Source organism: Ziziphus jujuba, chromosome 9 (genome assembly GCF_031755915.1).
Source record: "Ziziphus jujuba cultivar Dongzao chromosome 9, ASM3175591v1".
Classification (NCBI taxonomy): Eukaryota; Viridiplantae; Streptophyta; class Magnoliopsida; order Rosales; family Rhamnaceae; genus Ziziphus; species Ziziphus jujuba.
The window spans coordinates 8,064,983-8,091,094 of record NC_083387.1 but is presented as its reverse complement, the minus strand read 5'-3'; the positions used below and the strand labels follow the sequence as shown (position 1 = coordinate 8,091,094).

Genomic DNA, 26,112 nt, shown 5'->3' with positions numbered 1-26,112 from the left:
GGAAAAAGAAAATTGTTTGAAATGCAGCCATACTTGATGAAAAATGTTTAAATAACAAAATATTAGAACCTTAAACATATTTATTGAGAAAAAAAATTATTGAAAATATATTTGAGGTTTGAGGATATTTAAATCTTCTCTATCAAATACATCTATATTTAAACACAATTAAATGAAGTATATAAATGGATTAACCAATAAAATAAAATAAATAAATCAATAAATTGATTAGATTATATAGTAATCAATCAATTTCTATCATAAAAAAATATTTTTTAATATAAAAAGAGACATCCATTATAATTAGCTGAACATATCTATATATTATTTTATTTATATGTCTAGAACATCTTAATATTGTTCACATTGAATCTACCAAGCTTTTAAAAGAATAAAAATATTTTTTTAAAAAATACGATAATGTAAAACATTCTTTTTTTATCAAATATAATTTTATTGGTGAATATATACATTTTGGTGTTGTAAGGCTTCACGTGCATAAACATTTTGGAAAATCTATCACTTAAGAAAAAAGGAGGGGGAACGCTGCGTTTTATTGTGCTAAAGTAGTGCCAATGACTCATGTTAACCGTTAACAAAACGTATTAAAAACGAATTGAATATTAGTGTGTTGTTATTTTAAAACGACAGCGTTTTGTCTAAAATATCTCAATTCAAATCAAAACTGCATTGTTGAATGTGCCTTTCGCCCTCAGTCTCACTCTTCACAACTCACACGAGCCAGAGGCAGTCACTACCCAGCGCCACTACGCCTCCTCCGGGGACTGAGCCAAGCTCGCCGCCGTCGTCCAGACCGGCGGTTGTATGTTGTCGCCTTGCCTACACGGTAATTTTTGTCCTTCCTCTCTTCCTTCACAGTCACTTTGGGGGGTTTTCCATTTTGGTTTCAGGCCCAACCGAAAATTGAAACTATCCCGAAATTGAATAATATGTGTACAAATTATCGTAGAGGACTCTTTGATTTTCATATCCATTTTGCTTGTGGCTAACGAGGGATTAAAATGCATTTGGTCGTCTTACACATGTTAGGTTCTTCATTGCCTTCTTCCATTCTCGATGCCGACTAGTATGGGGTTTAATGTTTGGGCTTTATGTTGTTTTTCTTATAGCTTATTTGTTATTCTATGTTTTTTTATTCTTATTTTGTTTTTTGGTGCGTATTTGGCTGGTTAAGTAGTTTTGATACCTACTTATCTCTTATAAAATGTTTTTAGTTGCATAAATGAATGAGATAAATGTCTTCAAGTAAGTCAAAAGTAATGAATTTCATGGACACCTTTTCATCTACATTCGAAACAAAATCTAGTTGAATTTTTATTTAAACTATTACGCTGAAATTTACATTCTTAATTGCCAATTCATAAGTCTAAAAATGCAACTCACAATGTTTTATATGCAAAACGGTATAATAGAAAATAGGGGAAGATAAAATTAATCAATTGTTTAGAAGCATGTTTTTGTCGTGGATTGCACTTATAAGTTCCTGCATGACATTTCTAGCTAATTTCTGTTTCGTCATCTCCAATACCTTTAAAAGCATATTGACCACTAAATTTATATGTTTCAGCATGTCTGTAAATCTGTAATGGGCTTGTCTTATGGGTAAAGAGTATAATTTGTTCTTTGTTTTCCATTAATATGTAAGGGCAATCCCAGTTGTGTGTTGCAAATTGCAGGTTTAACTTTCAATGACATGATTTTCCAATTTTCTGTTAGGTACATGCTTTCATTTACTTTTCTGCAAGTGAGTGGTTTTACTTTTGCTTTTGTTTTTCTTATTAAGACTCAAAAAAATATGGCAACTTGCTAGGGTTTATTCAGGAAATCATGAATGTTGTTGACTAGGTGGAAATTAATTTGTTGTTGAAAGGAAACCAAAATTTTAAGTCTTGAATAAGGGCAAAGGAGGCTGCACCTCTTGTTTTGTCCTTCGCTTCAGTGTTTAGACATTAATTTCAATATTAATTAAAGAAACTTACAGATTGGAATTTTTATTTTCTTTCAGCTTATTCAAAGGATGTAACTTATGTGCCGCTTTTTTAGTTTATTATCAATAGGATGTGGCAAGTTTAGGTGTAATGCGTGTGTTGATTTGTTCTTCAAGTAGGGTTTTTATTTTTTCTTGTGAAAACGATTGCAGTTTCGTAGCAGTACCATATCTTCTGGTGGGTGTTCACGAAATATACCATCAAACTTAGATTTAGCCTTTCGAATATGCAGTCTCCTATTACGAAATGCAAGGTAAGTCCTTTTTGTTTTGTTTTGTTTTTTTTTTTTTTTTTTTTTTTTTTTTCATGACTTACATGTTTTGCCTGGGAAATAACTAATTGAAGACTTATGTTAATTATTAGGAGGACTTGGACCAAATCAGTAAATTACTAGATGAAATACTGGAATCAATTATATCTCTGTTGTCAGTGAGTGAAGCGGCAAGAACAACAGCACTTTCTCGGCGATGGAGAAATTTGTGGACGAAGACCATTATGTTTAGCCCGAGGTTGGTATTTTATGATGGAGTGAAATTTAGGTTTGCAAATCGAAGCAAGTGTGAAAAGTTCATAAATGTGGTGAATCAGGTAATGAAATTGCATGAGGCACCAACTCTTGATGAGTTGACAATTGGTTTTGGTCTGCTTAAAAAATTCTCTAACAGTCTGAATGAATGGGTTGAATTTGCTGCCAAAAAAGAAGTCAAAAAACTCAAGTTGGAACTTTTTCCCACTCAGATTAATCCTGATGGTAGTGACTATAATAATTGCCAGTTCAGCAGCACCAACAGGAGATTGTATTGGCCGAGACTGAGGGATTGTCATTTGAGTAAAGTAAATGTGGGTACAAACGATATTAAGTGCTTATTGTCCAACTCTCCACTTCTTGAACGTCTTTGTGTGAGACACTCAGACAGTATCATAAATCTCAAAGTTGCAAAAGCTCCCAATTTGAAATACTTGGAGATACGCGAATGCAATGGACTGGAGGACCTCGACATCTTGGCCCCAAATCTCAAAGACTTTATTATATCTTGTGATCGTGACCGAAATATGGGTCCTTTCCGTAACTTTAGGATATCTACCCCAAACCTTGTATCACTTACATTTTATGGAGCAGTTGGGAGCCATAGTCCTATGGTGTTTATGGATTTTCTGCCTCATGCTCTTTCCCATGTATCTGTTGGCCTCATAGACCCACTTGAGTCTGCTCCTAATTTTAGTCGTTTTCAGTTGCTACTTGCTCATTTCCCTTATGTCGAAAGACTTAGGTTGGATATGGAGATGAAGGTTAGTCTGTACTGCTTAATTATGTTGCATTTTCTCCCCCTTTTTTTTTTAAATGTTGAACACAATTATATGTAAACATTTATTTATTTGCTTTTTAATTTGGCTGAGTAGGTGATTGAGGAAATTGCCAAAACCAGTGACATCTCCCAGCAACAATTTATTCACTTGACTAATCTTGAGCATATGGAGATGTCAATGGAATGTCCACATTTCCCAGTATCTTTGCTGTGGCTCTGTTCCTTAGTAAAGGCAGCCCCTTTCTTGCATAGTTTGTCAATCAAGGTCAGTGCTCTAAATATATATGATAATCTAAAATGGTGGAATACAAAAAAGACAAATTACACACAATAATTTAAATTTTAGATGGTTAAAGAACAGCATTCTTGTGGTATTTTCTTTGTTTGAACTGAGATTATTTTGTGATATTGACTTGTGGCAGCTCTTCTACCTAGAAGATGACCTAGATGATGACCTAGAAGATGAAATTCCAGAGAAAGGATACAGCTTCTATGATTCTAAATTCATTGACTTAGAGGTATTATGTACTACTTGTACAGTGATAGCTTACATAATATCTATGTTACTGTCATTGCAATTATTTTGTAACAATGGTTTTGTTTGTAACAGTGGAAGGATGAAGATATCCCTAACCAAGTGGAGGCTAACATTAGGCGCTTGCATAAATATTTGAAAGTGGTTGAGTTGTTTGGTTTTGTTGGTTTTAGACATCAAGTTGAGCTGGTCTTGCATTTGGCTGAGATTGCAGAGTCACTTGAGAAAATAACAATCGATATTCGCCCTCCAAGCAACTATTGGGAAGATAGCCTTTTGAAGTTCAATGAAAATCACAGTGAAGAATCTAGTCGAGCCTGTGCCGAGCTATTAAAAACTCAAATACGTCCTGAAATTGATGTAATTATAGTTTAATGTTAAATTAGGAGATAAAACAAAACAAAAAAAGTTATAGTTTAACTTCAAAAAATCATGAGACAGATGGAATTGTAGTTTTACTATTTCAATGCATATTTACATTTAGAAAGTGCTTTCTCCCCTTCTTTTGACAATATTGTATGATTAATAACTAAATCTGTTTCTATTACCTTTATCGGTATAAAAAATTATCCACACATTTGAAAACTTAACTTGTCCACAAAATTTGACACAAAAGCAAACAGAGCCTTAAAGAAAAGCATGATTCATTTTAAACATACTTGTATATCTACAAAAGAAAAAGGAAAAAGCTAAATTGACAACCAATAATATGAATAAAAATTTTAACTACATGAAAAAATATTTTGTAATCTACCAAAGTTTAAATAAAAATTATGAGACAACGTTAGTAAACTAAAACTTTGGTTTTTTATATAACAGTAGAAGAACTGTTAAAGAATCTGAGTCCAAACTTTTATTTCCATCCTCCTTAGGAGTGCCCTGTCACTATTTTCTCTGTTTTATTCTTCTATGTTTGGTTGGAATCATTATATTTAGTTACCTTTTTTAGCCACTTCCTCTAACATTTCATAGAAAGTCTAATTCTTTGGTCAGTAAAGAAGTAGAGGAAAACAATCCTCTATTCAGTTTGATTTCTAACTGTTGAAACCTCATTGCTGGAGATTGCAAATGCTCTTCATATCATGGTCACAGGGAGAAGAGCTTTGCTGCTGATATTTAGCAAACTCTGCTTTGAGCTTAGATCTAGGAGTCCATTTTTTTTACCTTCCTTCTAAAAGAATTCGAAAATCGTTATCTGAAGATGTAATGGGGGTTACTAGACCCTGGATGATCTGTGTAGCTTTTCTTTTGGTGGCCGTCGGTCCCAGATACTACCGGAAAGAGAAGCAAAATGAGGTTGCAAATCCTTTCATTTTAGCATAAAAAAACAGATAAACAGCTTTAAATATATGTGGATATATTAAGTGCTAACCATAGACCAGAAGGCCTATGTTGTACCTAAATTACAAACATAGAACATTCAGGCAAACAAATTGATATGAATTAAGAAATTTATACAATATCCAACAGAAACGTGGAAAATAAATACATCTAAGCAATGCAATTTGAAACTTCCCCAAGAAAAAGGTTTTTAATTTAAACCAAATATTTCTTATTAGATAATATTCGAAGTAAAACCTGATAGGAAGTAGTTATTATGAATTTATGATGGTCATACAATAAGAAGTAAACCAAAAGCCATGCTTAAAACCAACAGAAATACATAGAGGCAATCTAAAACCCTTCTATTAAAAGCACACCACTGCAAATGTCAAAACCAAGCGTCCTTGTCATAAGCTCACTCACACCAGGTCTCACTCACCAAATGAGCTCCCAATGGAAAAAATAGTTATTAGGATAGTCTTGCTGCGTTTTTCTTTAATTCCTTGCTTCAATTGGATGCCTTAACGCAGGTTGTCCAATATGCTTATATTTGACATGGATTATCTTTGGCCAATCTTCACCACTTCCCTGTCTACACCTTTCCAGGAGTTAAGGGCAATCTTGAATTGATAGGTGCAGGAGTCTAGTGAGACGCTTATACCTTGGGGTAAAAATGTTATATTCTTACAATATGAAATTCCTATACTCCTCAGGGATACAAGCTTCTCAATCCACTCCGGCAATGCTTCTAAGCCAGGACAACTTCTGATTTTCAGACTATGCAGTCCAGTGTGGTTCTGTAACTCCTCTGAAAGAGAATTAACTCTGGACAGCAGCTTAAGATGGTCAAACTTTGAAGAGAAGAAAGCTTTTGTATGCTGTGTGGTAAAGTAAAAATTAGTCCGTGGCAATGACCAATCTCCAACAATTTTAAAGCAATGAGGTTCTGCATACCTTGTGGCAAATAGGAGGTGGGGACAAGATTTAATTTCCATAGATGTAAGAGGGTTGTTTGCAGGAAAAGCTCCTTCAAACGATACAAACCAATTTTTTGAAAAACTAGAATTTTAAGGGAGGTTAGGTTCTGAAAGGAACGAGCCAAAGTAGCTAAGCAATCATGCAGCTCCAAATGCTGAATAGTATGAATTTCTGGCATCAATGTTAGCTCGAGACATTTTTGACAATTGATTTGCTCAAGCTGGGAAGTGTCCCTCCACCATATGGACTTGACCATTCTTCCAAGTTTGGTAAATCAGTAAGGACTAGTTTTCTAAGTGCTTCACATGGTCTTCTAGAGCTTTTGCCATAAAATTCTTCACCAATATGGTATAGACCATGCAATACTTGAAGAAAGAGACCGTTAAGTAATGGAAGATTCCCAAGGTCAAGAAGATCCTGGCATTTTCTAAAGTCAATTAATTAAACAGCAATTAAATAATTAAGAAGAAATCCCAAAGAAGGAAACTGTAATCCTAGGTAGTCTTTTACAAGCAGTTTTTTAAGATAGTTGCAAGGCAGTTAAAACCGAATATGACAGAAGTTAACATCAAAACAATCTGGTTGAGCCATTCTTGGCTGCTGTCTTGATGACTGAGTTTGTTTTCTTTCTTGGAAGGAAGTAAATGCGTTTTCCTCTTCTGCATGTTTGTTTGGACAGCGATCATCGTCTCCCCAGTAAAGTTCTAAGGTTCAAGGCTGTCTCCTTTCAACAAAGAGTATGCTGACCCACAATGCAGATGAGCATTCTCCAAGTGTGTGATATTCAGACTCCTGCTGATGCTAAGCAAATTCAGAAGATCCAAGTCAGCATCACCGCCAACAATAAAGAGTGGTAATGTTTGAAGCTGATTTCCAAATGCAGGTAGCGCCTCATCCTCATTGATGGGAAAAAACCAAGACGTTTTGGCTAAAGGTAACATGGTGGTCAATGATTCACATCGATTGTCATTGAGATGTCTGAGGCTTAACATATTTGTTAGCTTTGGCAACCTTTCAAGATTATAGCAACCAGATACATGCAAAGACTGTGAAAAATGAAAATTTTCTATGCTATGCAGCAAGACTTTAGTATATGCTTGAGACACATCAAGATACCTCAAACACACTATGTCACCAATTGAATCATCGGAGACCTCAAGGCCACAGCCACTCAAATCCGGCTCCCTCCTATATATAAAACTTGTATACAATCCGTGAGGTACCTCTCTAAAACCACCTTAGAGATCATAGAATTCCACTCTCACATTCACCCAAAGTCATTCAAAGTTCACTGTTTTCGACAGCCAAGCACTCACTTCCCTCTGCTTTTCCGCGGATGAAAGTTCCCATTGTTTTTTGCAGCTAATAAGACTCCTCCACATTTTGTCACAATCTATTTCTCCTAGTTTGAGTTAACATCATTTACCACCCCATCTATTTATCTTTTTTCTCCTGGTTGGAATGTACATTGCAAAAAACAACGATCAGCAAGCATCCTCAGACAAATCCTTCAAATAATATGAATGTTAGAGTTAGTGACCCGAATTCTTATTGACCCGACCCGAAAAGCTCGCGGTGCGACCCATTTGGTGAAACTAATTTTGGAGAAAAATTTGGGGCTCTGTGGTGGAAGCGGAGGTCTCGGGTTTTAGGGTTTCTTCCGTACTATATATATTTTCTTATGCTTTTGGGGTTTTTCGGCCGTAATTGGGGTTTTAGGGTATCGCGCAATTTAGCTCACATTTGTACCAATTTTTCGATATTGGATTTGCTTCTCCCTGCCCGTGGTTTTTCCCGTCAAGGGTTTCCACGTAAATTGTGTGTTTGTTCTTCGCTTTCTTTGTTTCTGTTGCTATTTGTTTTTCTCCCAATTCCGTAACAAGTGGTAGCAGAGCCGCGTCGATCTATTTGGGAATTTTTTTTTTCTTTCGATCATGGCAACAAAGTTCGACATTGAGAAATTTGAGCGCAACATGAGTTTCTCCATGTGGCAAGTCAAGATGAAGGTAATTTTGACACAGAACGGTTTACACAAGGCGTTGGTTGGCAAGGAGCAGATGCCGTCTTCGTGGGATGCCGAAAAGAAAGCCGAGGTTGATGAGCGTGCCCTATCCACCATTCAGCTATGCTTATCCAATGAAGTTTTGAGGGAGGTCCTTGATCAGAAGACAACAAAGGACTTATGGGACAAGTTGGAATCTTTGTACATCACAAAGAATCTCACAACGAAACTGATTGCGAAGCACCGTCTATACACCCTTTCTATGGTTGAAGGTACATCTATTAAAACACACATAGATGACTTTTCTACTATTTTGTTGGATCTGGCGAACATGGACATTAAATATGATGATGAAGATCAGGCCCTAATGCTACTGCGTTCCTTACCTCCATCGTATAAAAATTTTAGGGAGACTTTGATTTACAGTAATAAAACCCTAAAATTGGAGGACGTGAAAGCTTCTTTATATTCTAAGGAGTTGTTTGATAAGGAGTTGACTAGCAGTTCGGATAACAATAATTTTGGGAGTTCCGGAGGAGAGGGTTTGATTGTTAGAGGTAGAACATCATCTAGAGATCAAAATAACAATGGTGGTAGTCGGCCAAGATCGAAGTCAAGGTTCAGAAACCTTATTTGTCACTACTGTAAGAAAAAGGGGCACATCAAAACTGAATGTCGTAAGCTTCAAAATAAAAATAATGAAAAGAGTAAGGAACATGCCGAAGCCAGTGTCGCACATGAGGAAATTGAAGATGGAGATGTTTATTCAGTGACTGAGGATAGTTCGGGCAAGCAGGGATGGATTTTGGATTCAGCCTGTTCGTTTCACATTTGTCTCCATAGGGATTGGTTCTCTTCTTATGTTCCGGTGAATAAAGGTGTTGTGCTGATGGGAGATGATCATCCTTGCTGTGTCATCGGCATTGGAACTGTAAGGGTAAAGATGCATGATGGAATTATCAGAACATTATCTGAGGTACGTCACGTTCCAGATATGTCTAAAAATTTAATTTCTTTATCTGCTTTGGACAAGTCTGGTTGTTCTTTTGCTGGTGGAGGTGGAGTTTTGAGGGTTCTGAAGGGTGCTTTGGTGGTGATGAAAGCTAGCCTGGTTGGTACATTATACAGGCTACAGGGTTCTGTGGTAATGGGGTCGGCTGCTGTTTCAGTGTCCATGTCAGATTCGGATGTTACTCGTTTGTGGCATATGAGATTGGGCCATATGAGTGAGAAAGGTTTGGCGATGTTGAGCAAACGGAGTTTGCTTGGTGATCGGAGTATCTCAAAGTTGGAGTTTTGTGAACATTGTGTGTTTGGGAAGCAGAAGAGAGTTAGCTTCAGTACTGGAATTCACAAAACCAAAGGTACTCTAGACTACATTCATTCAGATCTTTGGGGACCCGCACGTACTGCTTCTAAGGGTGGTGGCAGATATATGTTGACCTTCATTGATGATTTCTCCAGGAAGGTCTGGGTATATTTTTTTGAAGCACAAGAATGACGTATTTGCTATCTTCAAGCAATGGAAAGCTTTGGTAGAGAAGCAGACGGAAAGAAGGGTGAAGCGCCTTCGTACAGATAATGGATTGGAGTTCTGTGATGGTGTTTTCAATGAGTTTTGTAGAAACGAAGGGATCGTTAGACATCTCACAGTTAGAGGAACTCCGCAGCAAAATGGTGTGGCTGAGCGGATGAACAGAACTCTTATGGAGAAAGTCCGATGCATGCTGTCGAATTCTGGGTTAGCACAGGACTTTTGAGCAGAAGCAGCTGCTACAGCTTGCTACTTGGTGAATCGTTCTCCATCGGCAGCAATCGATTGTAAGACTCCTGAAGAGGTATGGTCTGGAAAACCTGCTAATTATTTAGATTTGAAGGTATTTGGATGCCCTGCCTATGTTCATGTTAATGATGGTAAGCTTGAGCCTAGATCGAAGAAGGGCATATTTCTTGGTTACCCGCAGGGTGTAAAAGGATACAGAGTTTGGCTTCCTGATCCAAAGTCATCTAAGGTTGTGATTAGCAGGGATGTTGTGTTTGATGAGATGGCAATGCTGCATCCGAAAAAGGAGCTCGTTGTTTCAGACAGTATGCCAAAGCAGGTGGAGTTTAGGGTGGAGGAAGTAAATACTTCACAGAATGGTTCAGTTTCAGGCCCATTTGAGACACCCACTCATGTGGAAGAAGAGAGAATTGAGGAGGTGCAGGAGCATTCGATTGCCAAGGATAGACCTCGCAGGGAGATCAAGAAGCCCTCTAGTTTAGCTGACTATGTCACTTTTGCTTGTGTTGCAGCACAGGAGATCGAGAGTCCCAGTGATCCTTGCAACTATTATGAAGCCATTTCATGTGAGGATTCTGCAAAGTGGTTAATTGCTATGCAGGTTTGAAGCAATCCCCTCGTCAGTGGTACAAGCGGTTTGATGGGTTTATGGTTAGCCATGGCTATTCTAGAAGCCAATATGATAGCTGTGTGTATTTTAGGAAGTTGGAAGATGGCTCATTTATCTATTTGTTGCTTTATGTTGATGATATGCTGATAGTGGCCAAGAAGAAATCCGATATCAACAGATTGAAAGCAGAATTGAGTGGTGAATTTGAGATGAAAGATTTGGGAGCGGTAAAGAAGATTCTTGGTATGGAGATTGAGAGAGATAGATCTGCAGGTAAACTTTTCTTGACTCAAAGATCTTTTGTTGAGAAAGTTCTGGAGCGTTTTGGAATGAAGAATGCCAAACCTGTAAGTACTCCATTAGCTACTCATTTTAGATTGTCTGCTGATATGTCACCACAGTCGGATAGAGATATTGAGTATATGTCACATGTTCCTTATTCTAGTGCTGTTGGTAGTTTGATGTATGCTATGGTGTGTACCCGTCCTGACATTGCACATGCTGTTAGTGTTGTGAGCCGGTATATGGCTAATCCTGGCAAACAACACTGGCAAGCTTTCAAGTGGATTCTAAGGTACTTGAGAGGCACTACTAACACTTGTTTAGAGTTTAGTGGAAGTAAGGAGGGTGTAAATGGATATGTTGATGCAGATTTTGCTGGGGACCTTGATAGAAGGAGGTCCACTACTGGTTATGTATTTACTCTTGGAGATACTTCTATCAGTTGGAAGTCTGTTTTGCAAGCAACAGTTGCACTATCAACTATAGAAGCTGAATATATGGCTATAGCTGAAGCGGTGAAAGAAGCTATTTGGTTAAGGGCGTTGATAGGTGAGTTGAGCTCTGAGCAGGAGAGTACGGTCATCAATTGTGATAGTCAGAGTGCTATCTATCTCACTAAGGATCAGATGTTTCACGAGAGGACAAAACATATAGATGTTCGGTATCATTTTGTACGTGATGTTATTGCTCGTGGAGATATTGTTGTCAGCAAGGTGAGTACTCATGATAATCCTGCTGACATGATGACCAAGGCACTTCCAGTAGCCACGTTTTAGCATTGCTTGGACTTGGTTGATGTTTGTTGTTGAGCTTTGCCTTTAGGGGCTTTTGTGGAAGAGGATGGCAACTTTTATCGAAGATTGGAGTTTTGTATGTTTTTTTTCATTCCTTATATGGAATTCGTGTCAAGGTGGAGATTGTTAGAGTTAGTGACCCGAATTCTTATTGACCCGACCCGAAAAGCTCGCGATGCGACCCATTTGGTGAAACTAATTTTGGAGAAAAATTTGGGGCTCTGTGGTGGAAGTGGAGGTCTCGGGCCGATAGGCCCGAGACCGTAGTTGGATTTGCTTCTCCCTGTTCGATTTTAGGGTTTCTTCCGTACTATATATATTTTCTTATGCTTTTGGGGTTTTTCGGCCGTAATTGGGGTTTTAGGGTATCGCGCAATTTAGCTCACATTTGTACCAATTTTTCGATATTGGATTTGCTTCTCCCTGCCCGTGGTTTTTCCCGTCAAGGGTTTCCACGTAAATTGTGTGTTTGTTCTGTTGTTGAAAGGTCAAGAATTATGCTGACTGTGCAAATCATTTTTTTGGACGAAGTAAAACTCACTTTGCCATGGGTTATGAGTTTGGACTTCTTTTTATTAATTTGCCTTGCGTTATGATTATTTGGTCACACGTCATATAGAGAATTTCGTTTGCGTTACATTGTCATTTTCTATCTTTGACGCTTTATTTTAACAGTAATGCCAGGTACCATATACTAAAATATTAAAATATTATTAGTTGATGTATCTATATAACATTAAAATGAAAAAGTAAATTTTTAGACGAATAAGTAAATTAAAAAAGTTAAATAAATTTGATAAATTTTTTAATAACTCTAGCATTATTGTTATTTTACTTGCTAGCTTCATAGAATTTGATGCTGTTATTTATTTTATTTTATTTTGGTTTGAAAAATTATAAATTTCCACTTTTCATTTTGATTCTGTTTTTCCAAAAATACTTATTGAGAAAGTGAATCTTTACTAGTTTTAATTAGAAGTGTTCATAAAAACTAAAATTATTTTTTGAAAATTATCTAAATACTTCCAAAAATAGCTTTTAAATCTCAAAAGATGCTTTTTAGCTTCTTTAAAATTATACCCAATAACGCCTAAATTTATTGAACCAAATGTCCTTTTTCTTCAAAAAAATGTTGATTGTATAATTATATTAATGTGAAAGATGTACTATATCATTGATGTCTTGTGCAAGGCAATCTAATAATTAAAAACTATCAAATCCTTACAAATAATTTTCTCAAAAATACCAAATGAAACATATTTTTTAATAAAATTTTTCCAGAACAGGAGAAGCAAGTCTGTCAAAGACAACCTGCAAAATTGGGGGTAGAAACTAGTTCTCCATTTTTCTGTAGCTATTCAAAAAGAAGGATCAGAGTACTCTTGGTTGAATGATGGCAAAGAAAACAGAAGCTCCGGCAATAAGATGGTTTAAGTCAAACAGTTGAAGCCTGCAATGAACATATGAATGAAAGCCAGCATGTTGATATCTGTCACTGCCTATCTCTAAAATAAAATAACAAATTGGGAATCCACTAACACTGAATGGAATGGATGACTTGATGCAATTTTTTAGGTCCTTCTGCAACAACAAAGCCCAAAAATGATGGATCAGAATTTGGTTACTGAAACAAAATAGCACAATTAATTAAGAAGGCCCAAAACTTTTCTTTAACCGGAATGCCTAAGCTCAAATCACCCGATGTGCTTATATGGGACGTGGGCTAATAAATGTTATGAAATAGGAAATCAAAATCAATGAGGAATTCCAGCAGAACACTTTGAAAGCTTTGTCCAAATTAATATGTGCATATGGCACATGATATATCTTTGTCCAATCTTCACCATTTTGCTGTCTACACCTTTCCGGAAGTTGAGGACAACCTAGAATTAGGTGAACATGTTATCCTCTGATAATCTAAAATTGCTAAGGATCTCGATGAAACAAAACAAGCTTCTCAATCCATTCTGGTGGTGCTCCTAAGCCAGGACAGCTTCTGATTTGCAGACTATTCAGTCTCTTGCGGTTCTGTAACTCATCTAGAAGAGACTTGACTCTAAAAATTATAAGTTACAACATTTAAAAAAATGATACTTTTTTTTTTTATAAAAAATAAATTCAACAAGATCCCAACAAAAATAGTAATAAAAAACTTAATGAGTCTAATTTAACCAATCTTAGTTTCTTTTTTTATGATCTAACGAAATAACGTACTGATGAACCTAGGAAAAAAAAATCATAAATAAGCCAATTATAAATTTTCACTTTTTTCCTTTTTACATGTTATCTTAATCTCACAATATAAACCTGATACTACATAAGCCTAAAATTTTAACAGAACAAAATATATCTGATTATTAATCTAAAATTCAAAGTAAAAACAGATTAGAGTGAGATAGTAAATAGTTACAATGATAGTCTAATATTATAAGAGAGATTAAAATTGATAGCAAAAAGTTGTCCAAGCTCCCTTGTCCATAGCTTATACCAATTGCTGTGCTCGACTTAAATGCTCACACCGGACACACCCAAATGCATTGATTCCGTTATCCACAAAGACAACAATTCCTAGCTTCGATCAAGTCCTGGCCCAACTTCTTAGATTATTTTCTTGTGATACAAGGTACCTGTATGAAATAAGAAATCAAACTCAAAAAGGAATTCCAGAAGAACACTTCAGAAACGTCTGCTTTTGCATTAGAAACTTGTAGAATTATCAGCGTATTTAAAGAGCTAATAGTGCAGTTGCAACCATGCAAACTCTGATACTTTTAGACTTTCTAAATCTAAATATATGGTTGACTATAACACACATAATTTTCTTTAATTTAAAGGTAAAAATTTATTCCAATTGCATACCAAGAAAGATTCACCAAACATGATATTGGTGTCCGAGAATGATTTATGGTAGACAAAAAGTGCATATATTTATGTATGTAACTGGCCGAGAACAGAGTTCGTTCAGGCTCTTTGGTATTGGGAGGTTTATCATTCATAAATTGGAGATTGATTTGTTAAAAGAATATAAACTCAAGGATCAAACAATGAAGCAGACAATGAAAGCGAAAAACAACAAAGTAGGGAGATTAGAGAAGGATAGACAAGTAAATAATGTATCAGAAATCACTTTCTTATTGATAACGACGTACAAGGAACAAAAATAGATTTGCTCTAGTTAGACGAACTACTTGTTGTTAACATAGCTTGATTTATATATACATGCATATATATTATTAAACCCACTTTATAACAGCTCAACCTTTAGAGAACAGTAGTAATTTAACAATATATTAGCGTTTAAAATTATAAATACCTAGGTTCAAAACACACTACTAGAAAGGAGAAATGTTGACATAGCTTGATATATATGTGCCACTGGCTGGCGATGACCCAATGACCTTTCAGTTATCCTGTTGGCTGGTTAACCAACTACATACAAGGAAATGGAATCAAATTCCGATATTCAGCGAGAGCCCAGAGTGGAAAAATGTTCCTGTAAGCGGCATAGTGTTGCATGCAGTTCCTAAAGAGTGCTCCCATAAGTTCCTGCCATTACCCAACCACAAATAATTAATTATTTAAATAACTATAAGACTATATATATATATATATATATATATTTTTGTGTGTGTGCGTGTGTGTGTGTGTGTGTGTGTGTGTGTGTGTGTGTGTGTCTGCAATTATCTCTGTTTTTTGGTGCATTAATTGAAGAGGGTATAAGGAAAGGGATAACCTGTTGTGGGAAATCCCCAGTTTCCAGTTGGGAATTTATCAAAAGCTTTGCAGCTCGATGAATAGGAGTTGGATCTCTATCACACTATATCATTGTCATATAACAAAACTAATTAGAAATGAAGAGAATGAAATTAATTTGTTTTATGTATAATAAAACTGATTTGATTTATATACATATACAAACAGACCTGTCGACCATGGATTAAACCCATCAATCCTAATGCAGTTTGCACCAGATTTGAGTGGTCTCCTTCAAATGGTGTATATACCTGCAGCAATACTCAAGCAAATTAACAAAATATTTTCAACAAGTTGGATTATGAAGATTACAAATTTTATTATATACAACCCAAGATTAACATTATTAATTAATGGAAAAAAGTGAAAGAAATAGACCTTATTAGTGCATGACTTGTAGCTCTCAGCCCAACCACCATCCTTTCTCTGTGTGTTAAGTAAAAATTCAACACCTCTTCTCACAGCCTCACTGTTGTCGTAGCTCTTCCCTGCTGCCTCCAACCCTTTAATTGCAAACCATGTCCCATACAAAAAGCAAATTCCCCAATTCCCATACCTGCAGTTATAATTATAATTAATACAACAATCTTACTACTAGTGATTTCCTATTACCATGAACCATCTGGCATTTGTTTGTCTTCAATGTATTTTGCAGCCTTTGTGATGAAATTATCAATTTCTTTTGTCCTATGCCCAGGGAATAACTTCTTAAACAGAACTAAGGCCTGAAGTGATGAGGAAGTGCACTCTAAATACCTGGATTATAAGTATCACTTCTCTCCAATCAGTCAAGGATATATCTAATTGCAACAACTGAAGCTAATTGTAAGGAATTTTACTCATATCCGATGACAAGGTCCTCAAGGAAATCCACAGGATTCAGCCACTGGAACAGAGAAAGAAAACAGTTTTTAGTTAATAATACGGTTTAATTAATAAGTATTGCTAGAGAATTAGGGTGTTAATTAGTTTCGAGATTCATCATGACTTGCATCCAACCATCCTGGAGCTCCTGTTGGTTCCCAAGCTGATACACCTCCATTTTTAGCCTTATTCAAATACGTAAAACATCCTTATTATTGACTAGATATTTTACTTAAAAAATGGAAGGGAGTATCATTGCAATTGCAAACATTTACTTCATCCCCTTCCTTTTTTTTTTTTTTTTTTTTTTTTGGTGAATCATTTGCTTCATCCTTTACCTGTAGTGTAAGTATGACATTGACTGCATCATATAAACGCTCCAGTTCAATTGGCTTTCCTACAAGTTCCGGCGACATGGTTCTGAACAGCAAGCTACACTGAAATATATGACAGATATTATTTACACAGCAAGCAACATATCTATATATACATATATATATATATATATATATGTAGTTGAGGCGTGGTAATCTAAGGTCAACATAAAACCTTTGTTAAAGATCATGCATGTGAATATTTTAATAAATAATGTACTTTTTAATCATTATAAATTATAATAGCAATTAAATATTATTATTTATTAAATATTTAAATATTGATTTTCAATCATGCAACAGTGTTAAAATAATAATTTATTAAATACTTAATCAATTATATTTATAGTTGATTATTTTTATACACAATTAAAATTAATGTATTTAGAAGTTACAGCAAAAACTAACGTAGTTAGATGCCGACTTTTGCTTTGTTGTTGTCTATTGTCCACGTGTTCAAGTCAACATATAAAAAATTATTTTAATTATGATTTTTCTTTTGAAATTTTGCATGATAAAAGATTATCTGATTTATGTATCAAATTTTGTGATAGATAGTATAATAATATTTAATTAATTTATTTTTTAATTAATATTTATATTTAAAAGTTTATTAATTTATATTTAAATTATATAAATATGTTAATTAATAATATTTTAATATGTATTATATACTAAATAAATTTGATGAAAAATGTTACCATTACTATTAATTAAAATAAAAAAGATAAGCAGGGGTATAAACAAATTTCAATTCAGGATTGACTTTGACTTGATTTTAATTGCTAGTTTGTCCATTCGAAATAGAATCTGGTGCACAATGTATATCTAACTTGAAAACTGGAAAAGAATAATTACCTGAAAGCGACAGAGAAGGTCACTGCAAGCCTTGAGGTGGAACCGATTACGATAGAAATTGTGGCAACCGTTTTCAACTTGAGCTCTTTCTTCCGGTGTTCCTGCATCAGCCTCAAACTCCCATATCTGCCTTCCATGGAAGTTGTTTGTGCTGAACAAGTATGGCTCCTTCGCATCCCCTACAAACTTCATCTTCCACATATTATCTGATCCAGATCTGCTAGATAATGCGATTGTATTCAATAACACATTTATATATATACACATTTTCTTGAAGTTAAGTTTGTATATATACGTGTGTGTATATATATATATATATATACATATATTTGTTGGAAACTAAAACTAATTTATATGTATATTGCTATGAAAACATCCTTTATATACTGATGGTGTATATATATAGTTAGGTTTACATCAGGATGATTTGATAGTTTTAACGTTAATCTTCTTTATTAGCTATTAAATTACATAAATATATAAAATTTAAAATTTTAAAATTAGCCAAATATAAGTTTATTAAAATCTTAATTAAGAAAGTAAACTTAATAATTAATAAATATAATTTTAATTTTTAATTTTTAATACAATTCAATGACTCAATAGAAAAACCCTAAAGTTCCTCTTAATAATTAGGATCTCATTCGAACCTAATTATATATATGTATATATATATATATATATAATTTGACTATAGTAAATTTGTGCATCCTTCTATCATGGGTCCAACCTATCTTTTAATATTAAAAGATAGGTATAAATCAATATTTTAATGCCAAAAATTTGATTTCGTTAACAATGGTAGGCATGTAAATCCATTATAGTGGAATTATTTGTATATAATGTATATATTTTTTTGATAGCCCATTTATAATATATATATATATATATATTCTGATAGATTTTTTATTAAAATTTTATTTATTAAAAATATATTTAAAGTTTTATATAAATTTAGTGGAATATTATAATTATAAAAGAATAAAATAAATCTCTCAGAATTCATATAAATTCTAAATATATTTTTAAATTTTAATTATTAAAAAAATTAAAAAATTGATAAATGAGATTCTAATAAAAAATCTATTACGTTGTTTTGATCAAAAACTAAGTATATATATATATATGTATAATTTTTATCTTATTTGGAAATTTTGAGCGGACAAAATTTGTTAAGAACTTATCCTTGGATTCATTTAGAATAAATTTTATATAGGATTTTTGGACAAGAGATAAATTATATGTATGTACAGGATAAGTCTATCATTTACATGGTCCAAATGCGAACTAAAAAAAAAGATGGTATTACCATTAATATTTTTTTTTTGTGTGAAAAAAAAAATGATGATTTTTTAAAAAATGACCATTTTTTCTTTTGATCCGCATTTAAATTGTTCATATGATAATCAAACTTTATATATATATATATATATATATATATATACGGAGGAGTTTTCTTGAGTAATCCCAAACGATTTTTGTCCAGGACAATTATTATATTATATATAACGAATTTTATATAGGATTTTTGAGCAAGAGATAAATTATATATCCTTTAGTCTATACTATAAGCGAGAAGGGCTCCCAAGTTTTGATCATGTTTTACTGTTCAAAATGGTTCCAAAACGACTACTTTTCGTGCGTTTTGGCTTTTCTTTTCTTTGTTTTTTACTTTTTTTTCTTTTTTTTTACAATTTTATTTATCTAAATCTATCCTTTTTTTGTTTCATTTTACAATAGTATGCCAAGGATAAAAACATCGTTAAAAACCTATACATAATAGTTTTCTTTTCTTTGTTTTTTACTTTTTTTTTTTTTTTTTTACAATTTCATTTATCCAAATCTATCCTTTTTTTGTTTCATTTTACAATAGTATGCCAAGGATAAAAACATCGTTAAAAACCTATACATAATAGCCGATGTTTTTACATAAAAAAGTCAGATTTTTTCCTTTTTCAACGACTGAATTCCAAAAACCATTAGTCTATATTATAAGCGAGAAGGGCTCCCAAGTTTTGATTATGTTTTACTGTTCAAAATGGTTCCAAAACGACTACTTTTCGTGCGTTTTGGCTTTTCTTTTCTTTGTTTTTTACCTTTTTTTTTTTTTTTTTTTTTACAATTTCATTTATCCAAATCTATCCTTTTTTTGTTTCATTTACAATAGTATGCCAAGGATAAAAACATCGTTAAAAACCTATACATAATAGTTTTCTTTTCTTTGTTTTTTACTTTTTTTTTTTTTTTTACAATTTCATTTATCCAAATCTATCCTTTTTTTGTTTCATTTTACAATAGTATGCCAAGGATAAAAACATCGTTAAAAACCTATACATAATAGCCGATGTTTTTACATAAAAAAGTCAGATTTTTTCCTTTTTCAACGACTGAATTCCAAAAACCATCGCTAAAAATTTATTTTTTACTTTTTTATTTTTTTATTTTTAGTTCTTGCTGCCAAAACGAGAACAAATTGAAGATCTAAGAAGAGAAAAAGAGTCAGCAGTGGACAAATAAAAGAAAGGGATAGGATATGATTATTTTCAGGTAAATTATCACATTTAGTTATTTATTTATTTTGATATCTATTTGCAAATATTATGGATTTTTATTATAAATTATCTATTTTGAAAATAATAATTATAATAATTATAATAATTAGTATAAAACAATCTATGATTAATAACACTAACATTATTACATATCAATACATGTGCAAAGCACGTGGGATACTGATTTGATCCAATATGTATAAAAAAATAAATGTAACATGAAGAAATAATTTATGTTTTGATGTGTATATAAATATGTGCATACAATATATATATATATATATATATATGATTTTCAAAGTAAATTAAAAAAAATAAATTTATTAAATAAATTTCTGTTAGTTCGGCCAGACACAACTTAGCTTGACCAGAAATATTAAATAAATTTCTGTTAAATGGGCTGGACTATTTTGTTAATAAATAATGGATTGGACTTACTCCAACTATTGATTTGCATTAGCCTTTTATCTTTTATCTATTACGTTAATTAAAATCCTTGAATGTTCCATCACATATTTGATCTTCAATAGTTGTCATACTGGTGAGATCCACATTTTATGCTTCTTTTTTTATTTTGCCATACAGGTGTCAGGGGTTGTGGTATGGCATGCATTATGATTATGATGACTTACAGTATGTTAAGGATAGAGTTGGTGTACTTTATACAGAATTTTGGACTTCATTATTGTACTTCAGAAAAGACTTTGCCTTACCATGTAAGTAAAGATTTTGATTTATAATATTTTAAAGCCTATTTCCTTGGTTTTCAGTATTTAAATGCCATTGGCTTTTTTTCTTTTCTATTTTTTTTTTTTTGTTTTCAGCTTTTCTCTCCCCCTACTTTTTTTATCAGTGATGACAAAGAACCTGAGGATTGTGTTATTCACTACAAAATTGGTAACTTTAATTTTTTCCATTCCTTTGTCTTATTACTTAATTTCCTCGTGCATTTCAATTCTTTTGTGAGTTCATGAATTTCATTGTCCATGGATCTTTGCATTTTTCATTGCTTTTGTGTGCACATGCATATGATTTATATTTCAGTTCTTCACCCAATATCACATATTGATATATGAAAAACCAACATGTATTTATGTTGGGGAAAAAAAAACAGTAAAAAAAAAAAACAGGAAAAAAAAAGTAGTAGGAGAGCATGCAATCCCACAAGAGATCGTGATGGTCATTGTTTTTTTTCTCTCAGTCTAAAAAATAAATAAATAGTCAATGACTATGTCATCTATAATTTGGTTTATTTGATTCATATTGATTTCATTTTATGTTTTTCTAAAATATAATATAGCAAAATGATTAGAGAAGTAAAGTTAATCAAGGATATTCAAGCTCAACAAAGAGGTTGGACAGTAAAAGTGGTGGTTATTGAGAAAGCAATGCCACGAGTTTCTAAATCAAGTCCAAACAAATATCAAAGGTTAATCTTAGCTGATGAAGAAGTAAGTTTGTTTTGATAATATATTTATTTTGTATAATTTGTTTCATATATAACTCAATTTTAAGTCTCTTGTTTTTCTTATACAGGGTAATAAGATCCAGGCCACAATATATGGTGGAGACATCCACATCTTCCGAGACACACTCATAATTGGGAAAAATTATTATATTTCTAATGCTTGGGTTAAAGAAATTGGTGCACAATATCAGATTGTTCAAAATAATTTGCAATGGACTATAAATGGTCGAACCATTGTGGAAGAAGTGATTGAAGATTCAGAGATAATTGTGCCTGCTGTTTACAACTTTGTTCCGTTCTCACGACTACACACTTATATTGATTCTCTATCCCACGTCGGTATGTTTGTCTATATAGTCAATTTGTTCAGCTATATTTTATAACTTTTCATTTATATTTAATTCATCATGTGGACAAATTTCTAATGATCTATAACATTTTAATTAACTTTTGAATTTGTTTATGATCAGATGTGATTGGAATAGCGATTGAAATCAAGCCAAAAAAAGAGATAATCACGAATGATGGCTTAGAGATTGTCCAAGAGATGACTTTGATGAATGATAAGTAAGTACTCCAAAAAAATAAAAATAATTATTAATTATTAAATAAGTTAATAAACATTTTTCTGAATTTTGATTTTAATTTTATGGACAGTATGGATACTGTGATGCTCACCATGTGGAACCAATTTGTGAACAATGAATGTACTCAAATTTTGAATATTATGAATAGAAAACCAATCATAATTGGATGTCGACTTAAAGTTAGCTCATATAATGGTATGTTTCCTTAGTGACTACACTACAATTGATGTTATTTTTGAACAAGTTTTATGTAATTAAAATAGTCAGCAATTTTCTAAATTAGTTTTTATTAATTCAATTTTTTACATGCATATTTGTATTATTTATATCATCATACAGGTATCTCGCTTTCAACCAAATCCTCCAGTTCATTTGTTATTGAACCGGAGATACCACAAGCAGCTGCTTTATCAATTTGGTAAACTAATATTGGAGTTTAAATTTAGAACAATTTTTCTTGTATAAAAAATAAAAATAGCAATAATTAATTTGAGCAATTACAGGTATAATGCTAATGCTGAAAAAGCCATGGACATAATATGTGGAAGGATTGGTCTTGAGACAAAGTCACTGTCTACACTTCCTTCTGCTGAGGACATCATTACCATTAAGATGATAGATAATCAACTTGATACGGTAAATTTCTTGACTATTATTTTGTTTATAATTATTAACAACTATAATATTAAGATATGTTTGTACTTTTCATTATGTAAACAGAGGAGAAGCTTTTGGATCAATGGTCACATCAAAGTGACAAATTTGATTCAACCTTTTTGGTACTTAAGCTGTGAAAAATGCACAAAAGCAACTGGATATGAATTTGAACAGAGGTTTAACTGCTTGTATTGCAGACATGATCAAGTTAAAGCTATGCCAAGGTATGCATACAAATATTTGTTGTTATTATTATTATTATTATTATTATTGTTATTATCGTCCAATTATGCAATCATCATTATATGATTGTAACTTACAACTACTGGGTTTTTTTCCCCATTAAAAACACACTAATTAATTATGCATGAAAAATTTATAATCAATGATATTATATTTTTCATCTCAGGTGTGAAACATAAGATAAAGCTTTGATCTAAATGAATAGGACAAGAATAAAACAGAAAAAAGATATGATTATACCTTGCACTGATCGATTTGTACATTTGTTGAGCCCCATAGCAATCACCCCATTCTACAACTTTTGCTCATTTGTCAATATGCTACATTTAAAAGCAAAAACAGGCTACATTATGATTGAGGATCGTGCTTGCTAGCCAAAATAACAAGATTTGTTGCAAGAAAAACTCCACTGTCTTTTGAGTATTTTCGGATATTTAGTTGCCATAATAATTGAGATCCACAAAAATTAATAATTGAAATTGATCATCATTATTTGAAACTCAAAAATCAAACTTAAACAGAGATCGTGTTTAAGGATTGCAACACAAAACAAAGAAAAATAACAAAATGAGGCATCTTTTATGTTAAGCATGTTCATTAGGAATTTTTATTTATAGTTTAGTAAGCAAAATATAGAACTCCATAAATTTTTGTTCTCTAAATACTTAGCTTATCTTTGTCATATAGATTATTACTTCATCTACATTATTACTTCATCACCTTTTGTTGTAATCCATTAGGTTAATGCCTCAATCTTTGCCTCTACTCTCTCCACCCAGTGCCACTTCAATTTTGTATAATATGAAATACTTTATTCAATTATTGTATAAGACATTTCATATTATTTATTTTATGATTAATTATAACCTCTAACTGGTAATTCTTCTTTTATTCAGGTGCCGAGTCATTGTTGATTTGATAGATGAGTCTTCATCATTGAATGCTACATTGTTCAGAAATCAAGCTGAAAATTTTCTTGGTTGCACTGCATATGAGTTGATGAATAAATCTGATGGGGTAATATAATTCTTTTCATATGTGTTTGTGGAAATGACTGGTTAGTTTTAACTTGTTCTTTGAAAAAACATATATAAATGATGTAAATGCTTATGTGAGCACTACCTGTGAATCTTTCTTTTTTTTAGGATTCTGTTAAAGATATTGAAAAAATTGCCACATTATCCAGTAGTCGTAAGCTTCTAATTCAAGTTAAAGCATCTAAACATGAATATCGTGATATTACAAGATGGAAATACACAATCCTTTCTGTTTGTGATACTATTTCAAAAGAAATCAACACATTAACACAAACAGATACTTCAAATGATGCTGAAGTTAATCAAGTTTTAGAAATTGTTGAAGAGCAAAGTGGAAAATCATTATGCATAACTGAATTGAGAGGTATGAACATGTTTGATACATTATATGCTAAGTGAAATTACATGAGCTTTTATTTAATGTTCTAATGCATATATATTGCAACTTTCAAAATCAGATATATCTGGAAGTGTTGACAATGCTAAGATAGAGCAAATGAGCAATGAAGATAAAGTCCTAGCTGATTTGGTTTCAAAGCCTACTGTAAGAAACAATGCAACAAAGAAACTAAAGCTGATGATTTCCAAAAGTGCAGGTGAGGCAGATCCAATAGCTGAATCTTGAAAGTTCTCATTTACAATTTGGTGAAGGGAGTAGGAAGCAGTTTGCCGAGCTTAAAGACAATGCTTAATTCGTTATCATGGGAACCATCTTTTTATTAATGTGGACATGATAGATTACTATCAGTTCATAAGTAGATTATTATCAGTCTTTTGTGAATTTATAGCATATTTAGACTATACTATGATAGTTACACTAATATTATTATTTTGTACATTGCAAGATGTAATAGAAATTGATTTAGGTATAACCTAATACATTTCTATTAAATCTTGCAATTTATCTTAGGAAGATAGCAATGATACTAAGATAGATTCATCTATGACACAAGTATTTTATGACAACTTTTTGTTTAACAAAAGTAAAATAGTAATTATGAGTTTTTATGATTGTACTTATATTTCCTATGATCATTTTTTATTTTTTGTGTTTCTTTTAGTTAATATATAAATCCATGAATAAATTAAATTTCATGATAATGGACTAGAATCAAAATAAATTGTTTATGTTTTCATTAGTTTTAAAATTAATTTATTCTCACTAAATATCTAAAACATCTCAATATTGGTGTATAAAAAACAAATAAAATTGAAAGGATGAAGCTAGAATCTATTTACGAACAATAATGGTTTTTGCTTTTTCAGATTTTCTGCTTTTCTAGATTTTCTGTTCATCTAAGAGTTGGTGATGCAACCTTGCTGCCTTTATCTAGAAAATAATTCATTCTCAAAAGGGCGTGTCCATACCTGAAGATAAAAGACCTGTTTTAAGTATTTAAGTGGTGGAGGCTGATACATCGGACACCCATACATCGGATATTTTATATCGGACACCCATGTCTCGGACAAAACTTAGCTCGGACAGACATCGGTTAGCTCGGCCAGACAAAACTTAGCTCGGACAGACATCAGTTAGCTCGGCCAGACACAACTTAGCTCAGCCAGACACAACTTAGCTCGGACAGACACAACTTAGCTCGGCCAGACACAACTTAGCTCGGCTAGACATAAGTTAGCTCGGCCAGACACAACTTAGCTCGACCAGACATAAGTTAGCTCGGCCAGACATCAGTTAGCTCGGCCAGACACAACTTAGCTCGGACAGACATCAGTTAGCTCGGCCAGACACAACTTAGCTCGGCAAGACATCAGTTAGCTCGGCCATACATCCGTTAGCTCGGCCAGACACAATTTAGCTCGGCCAGACACAACTTAGCTCGGCCAGACATAACTTAGCTTGGCCAGACACAACATAGCTCGGTCAGACATAAGTTAGCTCGGCCAGACACAACTTAGCTCGGACAGACATCAGTTAGCTCGGCCAGACACAACTTAGCTCGGCCAGACATCAGTTAGCTCGGCCAGACACAACTTAGCTCGGCCAGACATCAGTTAGCTCGGCCAGACACAACTTAGCTCGGCCAGACAGAAGTTAGCTCGGCCAGACACAACTTAGCTCGGACAGACATCAGTTA

At 33.2% G+C, this 26,112-nt stretch overlaps 3 protein-coding genes across 5 annotated transcripts; 2 read left to right on the top strand and 1 right to left on the bottom strand.

Moving 5' to 3' along the window:
- The first annotated feature begins 698 nt into the window (after positions 1 to 698).
- Positions 699 to 4,338, top strand: LOC107426623 (putative F-box/LRR-repeat protein At5g02930). 3 transcript variants are annotated; one of them, XM_060811668.1, is made up of 7 exons: positions 704 to 847; positions 1,698 to 1,737; positions 2,162 to 2,262; positions 2,373 to 3,299; positions 3,411 to 3,581; positions 3,739 to 3,834; positions 3,927 to 4,338. In XM_060811668.1, the coding sequence occupies exons 3-7, from the start codon at positions 2,236 to 2,238 to the stop codon at positions 4,224 to 4,226; spliced, it is 1,521 nt and encodes a 506-aa protein (XP_060667651.1). In that variant the 5' UTR covers positions 704 to 847; positions 1,698 to 1,737; positions 2,162 to 2,235; the 3' UTR covers positions 4,227 to 4,338. The 3 variants fall into 3 exon arrangements, with proteins under 3 accessions (XP_015892337.1, XP_060667651.1, XP_048317770.1); XM_016036851.4 differs by lacking the exon at positions 1,698 to 1,737 and having other exon boundaries at positions 699 to 847; XM_048461813.2 differs by lacking the exons at positions 704 to 847; positions 1,698 to 1,737; positions 2,162 to 2,262 and having other exon boundaries at positions 2,382 to 2,518; positions 2,598 to 3,299.
- A 2,518-nt stretch (positions 4,339 to 6,856) lies between these two features.
- LOC132805446 (taraxerol synthase-like) lies at positions 6,857 to 17,664 on the bottom strand. Its single transcript, XM_060820526.1, has 10 exons — positions 17,473 to 17,664; positions 16,579 to 16,677; positions 16,369 to 16,425; positions 16,216 to 16,262; positions 15,989 to 16,132; positions 15,755 to 15,932; positions 15,547 to 15,627; positions 15,357 to 15,440; positions 15,061 to 15,169; positions 6,857 to 7,389 (listed from the first exon to the last, which is right to left on the bottom strand). Exons 1-10 carry the CDS (start codon positions 17,662 to 17,664, stop codon positions 6,857 to 6,859), a joined length of 1,524 nt encoding a protein of 507 aa, XP_060676509.1.
- A 3,664-nt stretch (positions 17,665 to 21,328) lies between these two features.
- LOC125420621 (replication protein A 70 kDa DNA-binding subunit B-like) lies at positions 21,329 to 24,005 on the top strand. Its single transcript, XM_060820525.1, has 8 exons — positions 21,329 to 21,475; positions 21,561 to 21,831; positions 21,963 to 22,059; positions 22,150 to 22,274; positions 22,419 to 22,497; positions 22,583 to 22,715; positions 22,800 to 22,960; positions 23,876 to 24,005. Exons 1-8 carry the CDS (start codon positions 21,329 to 21,331, stop codon positions 24,003 to 24,005), a joined length of 1,143 nt encoding a protein of 380 aa, XP_060676508.1.
- Positions 24,006 to 26,112: the final 2,107 nt, after the last annotated feature.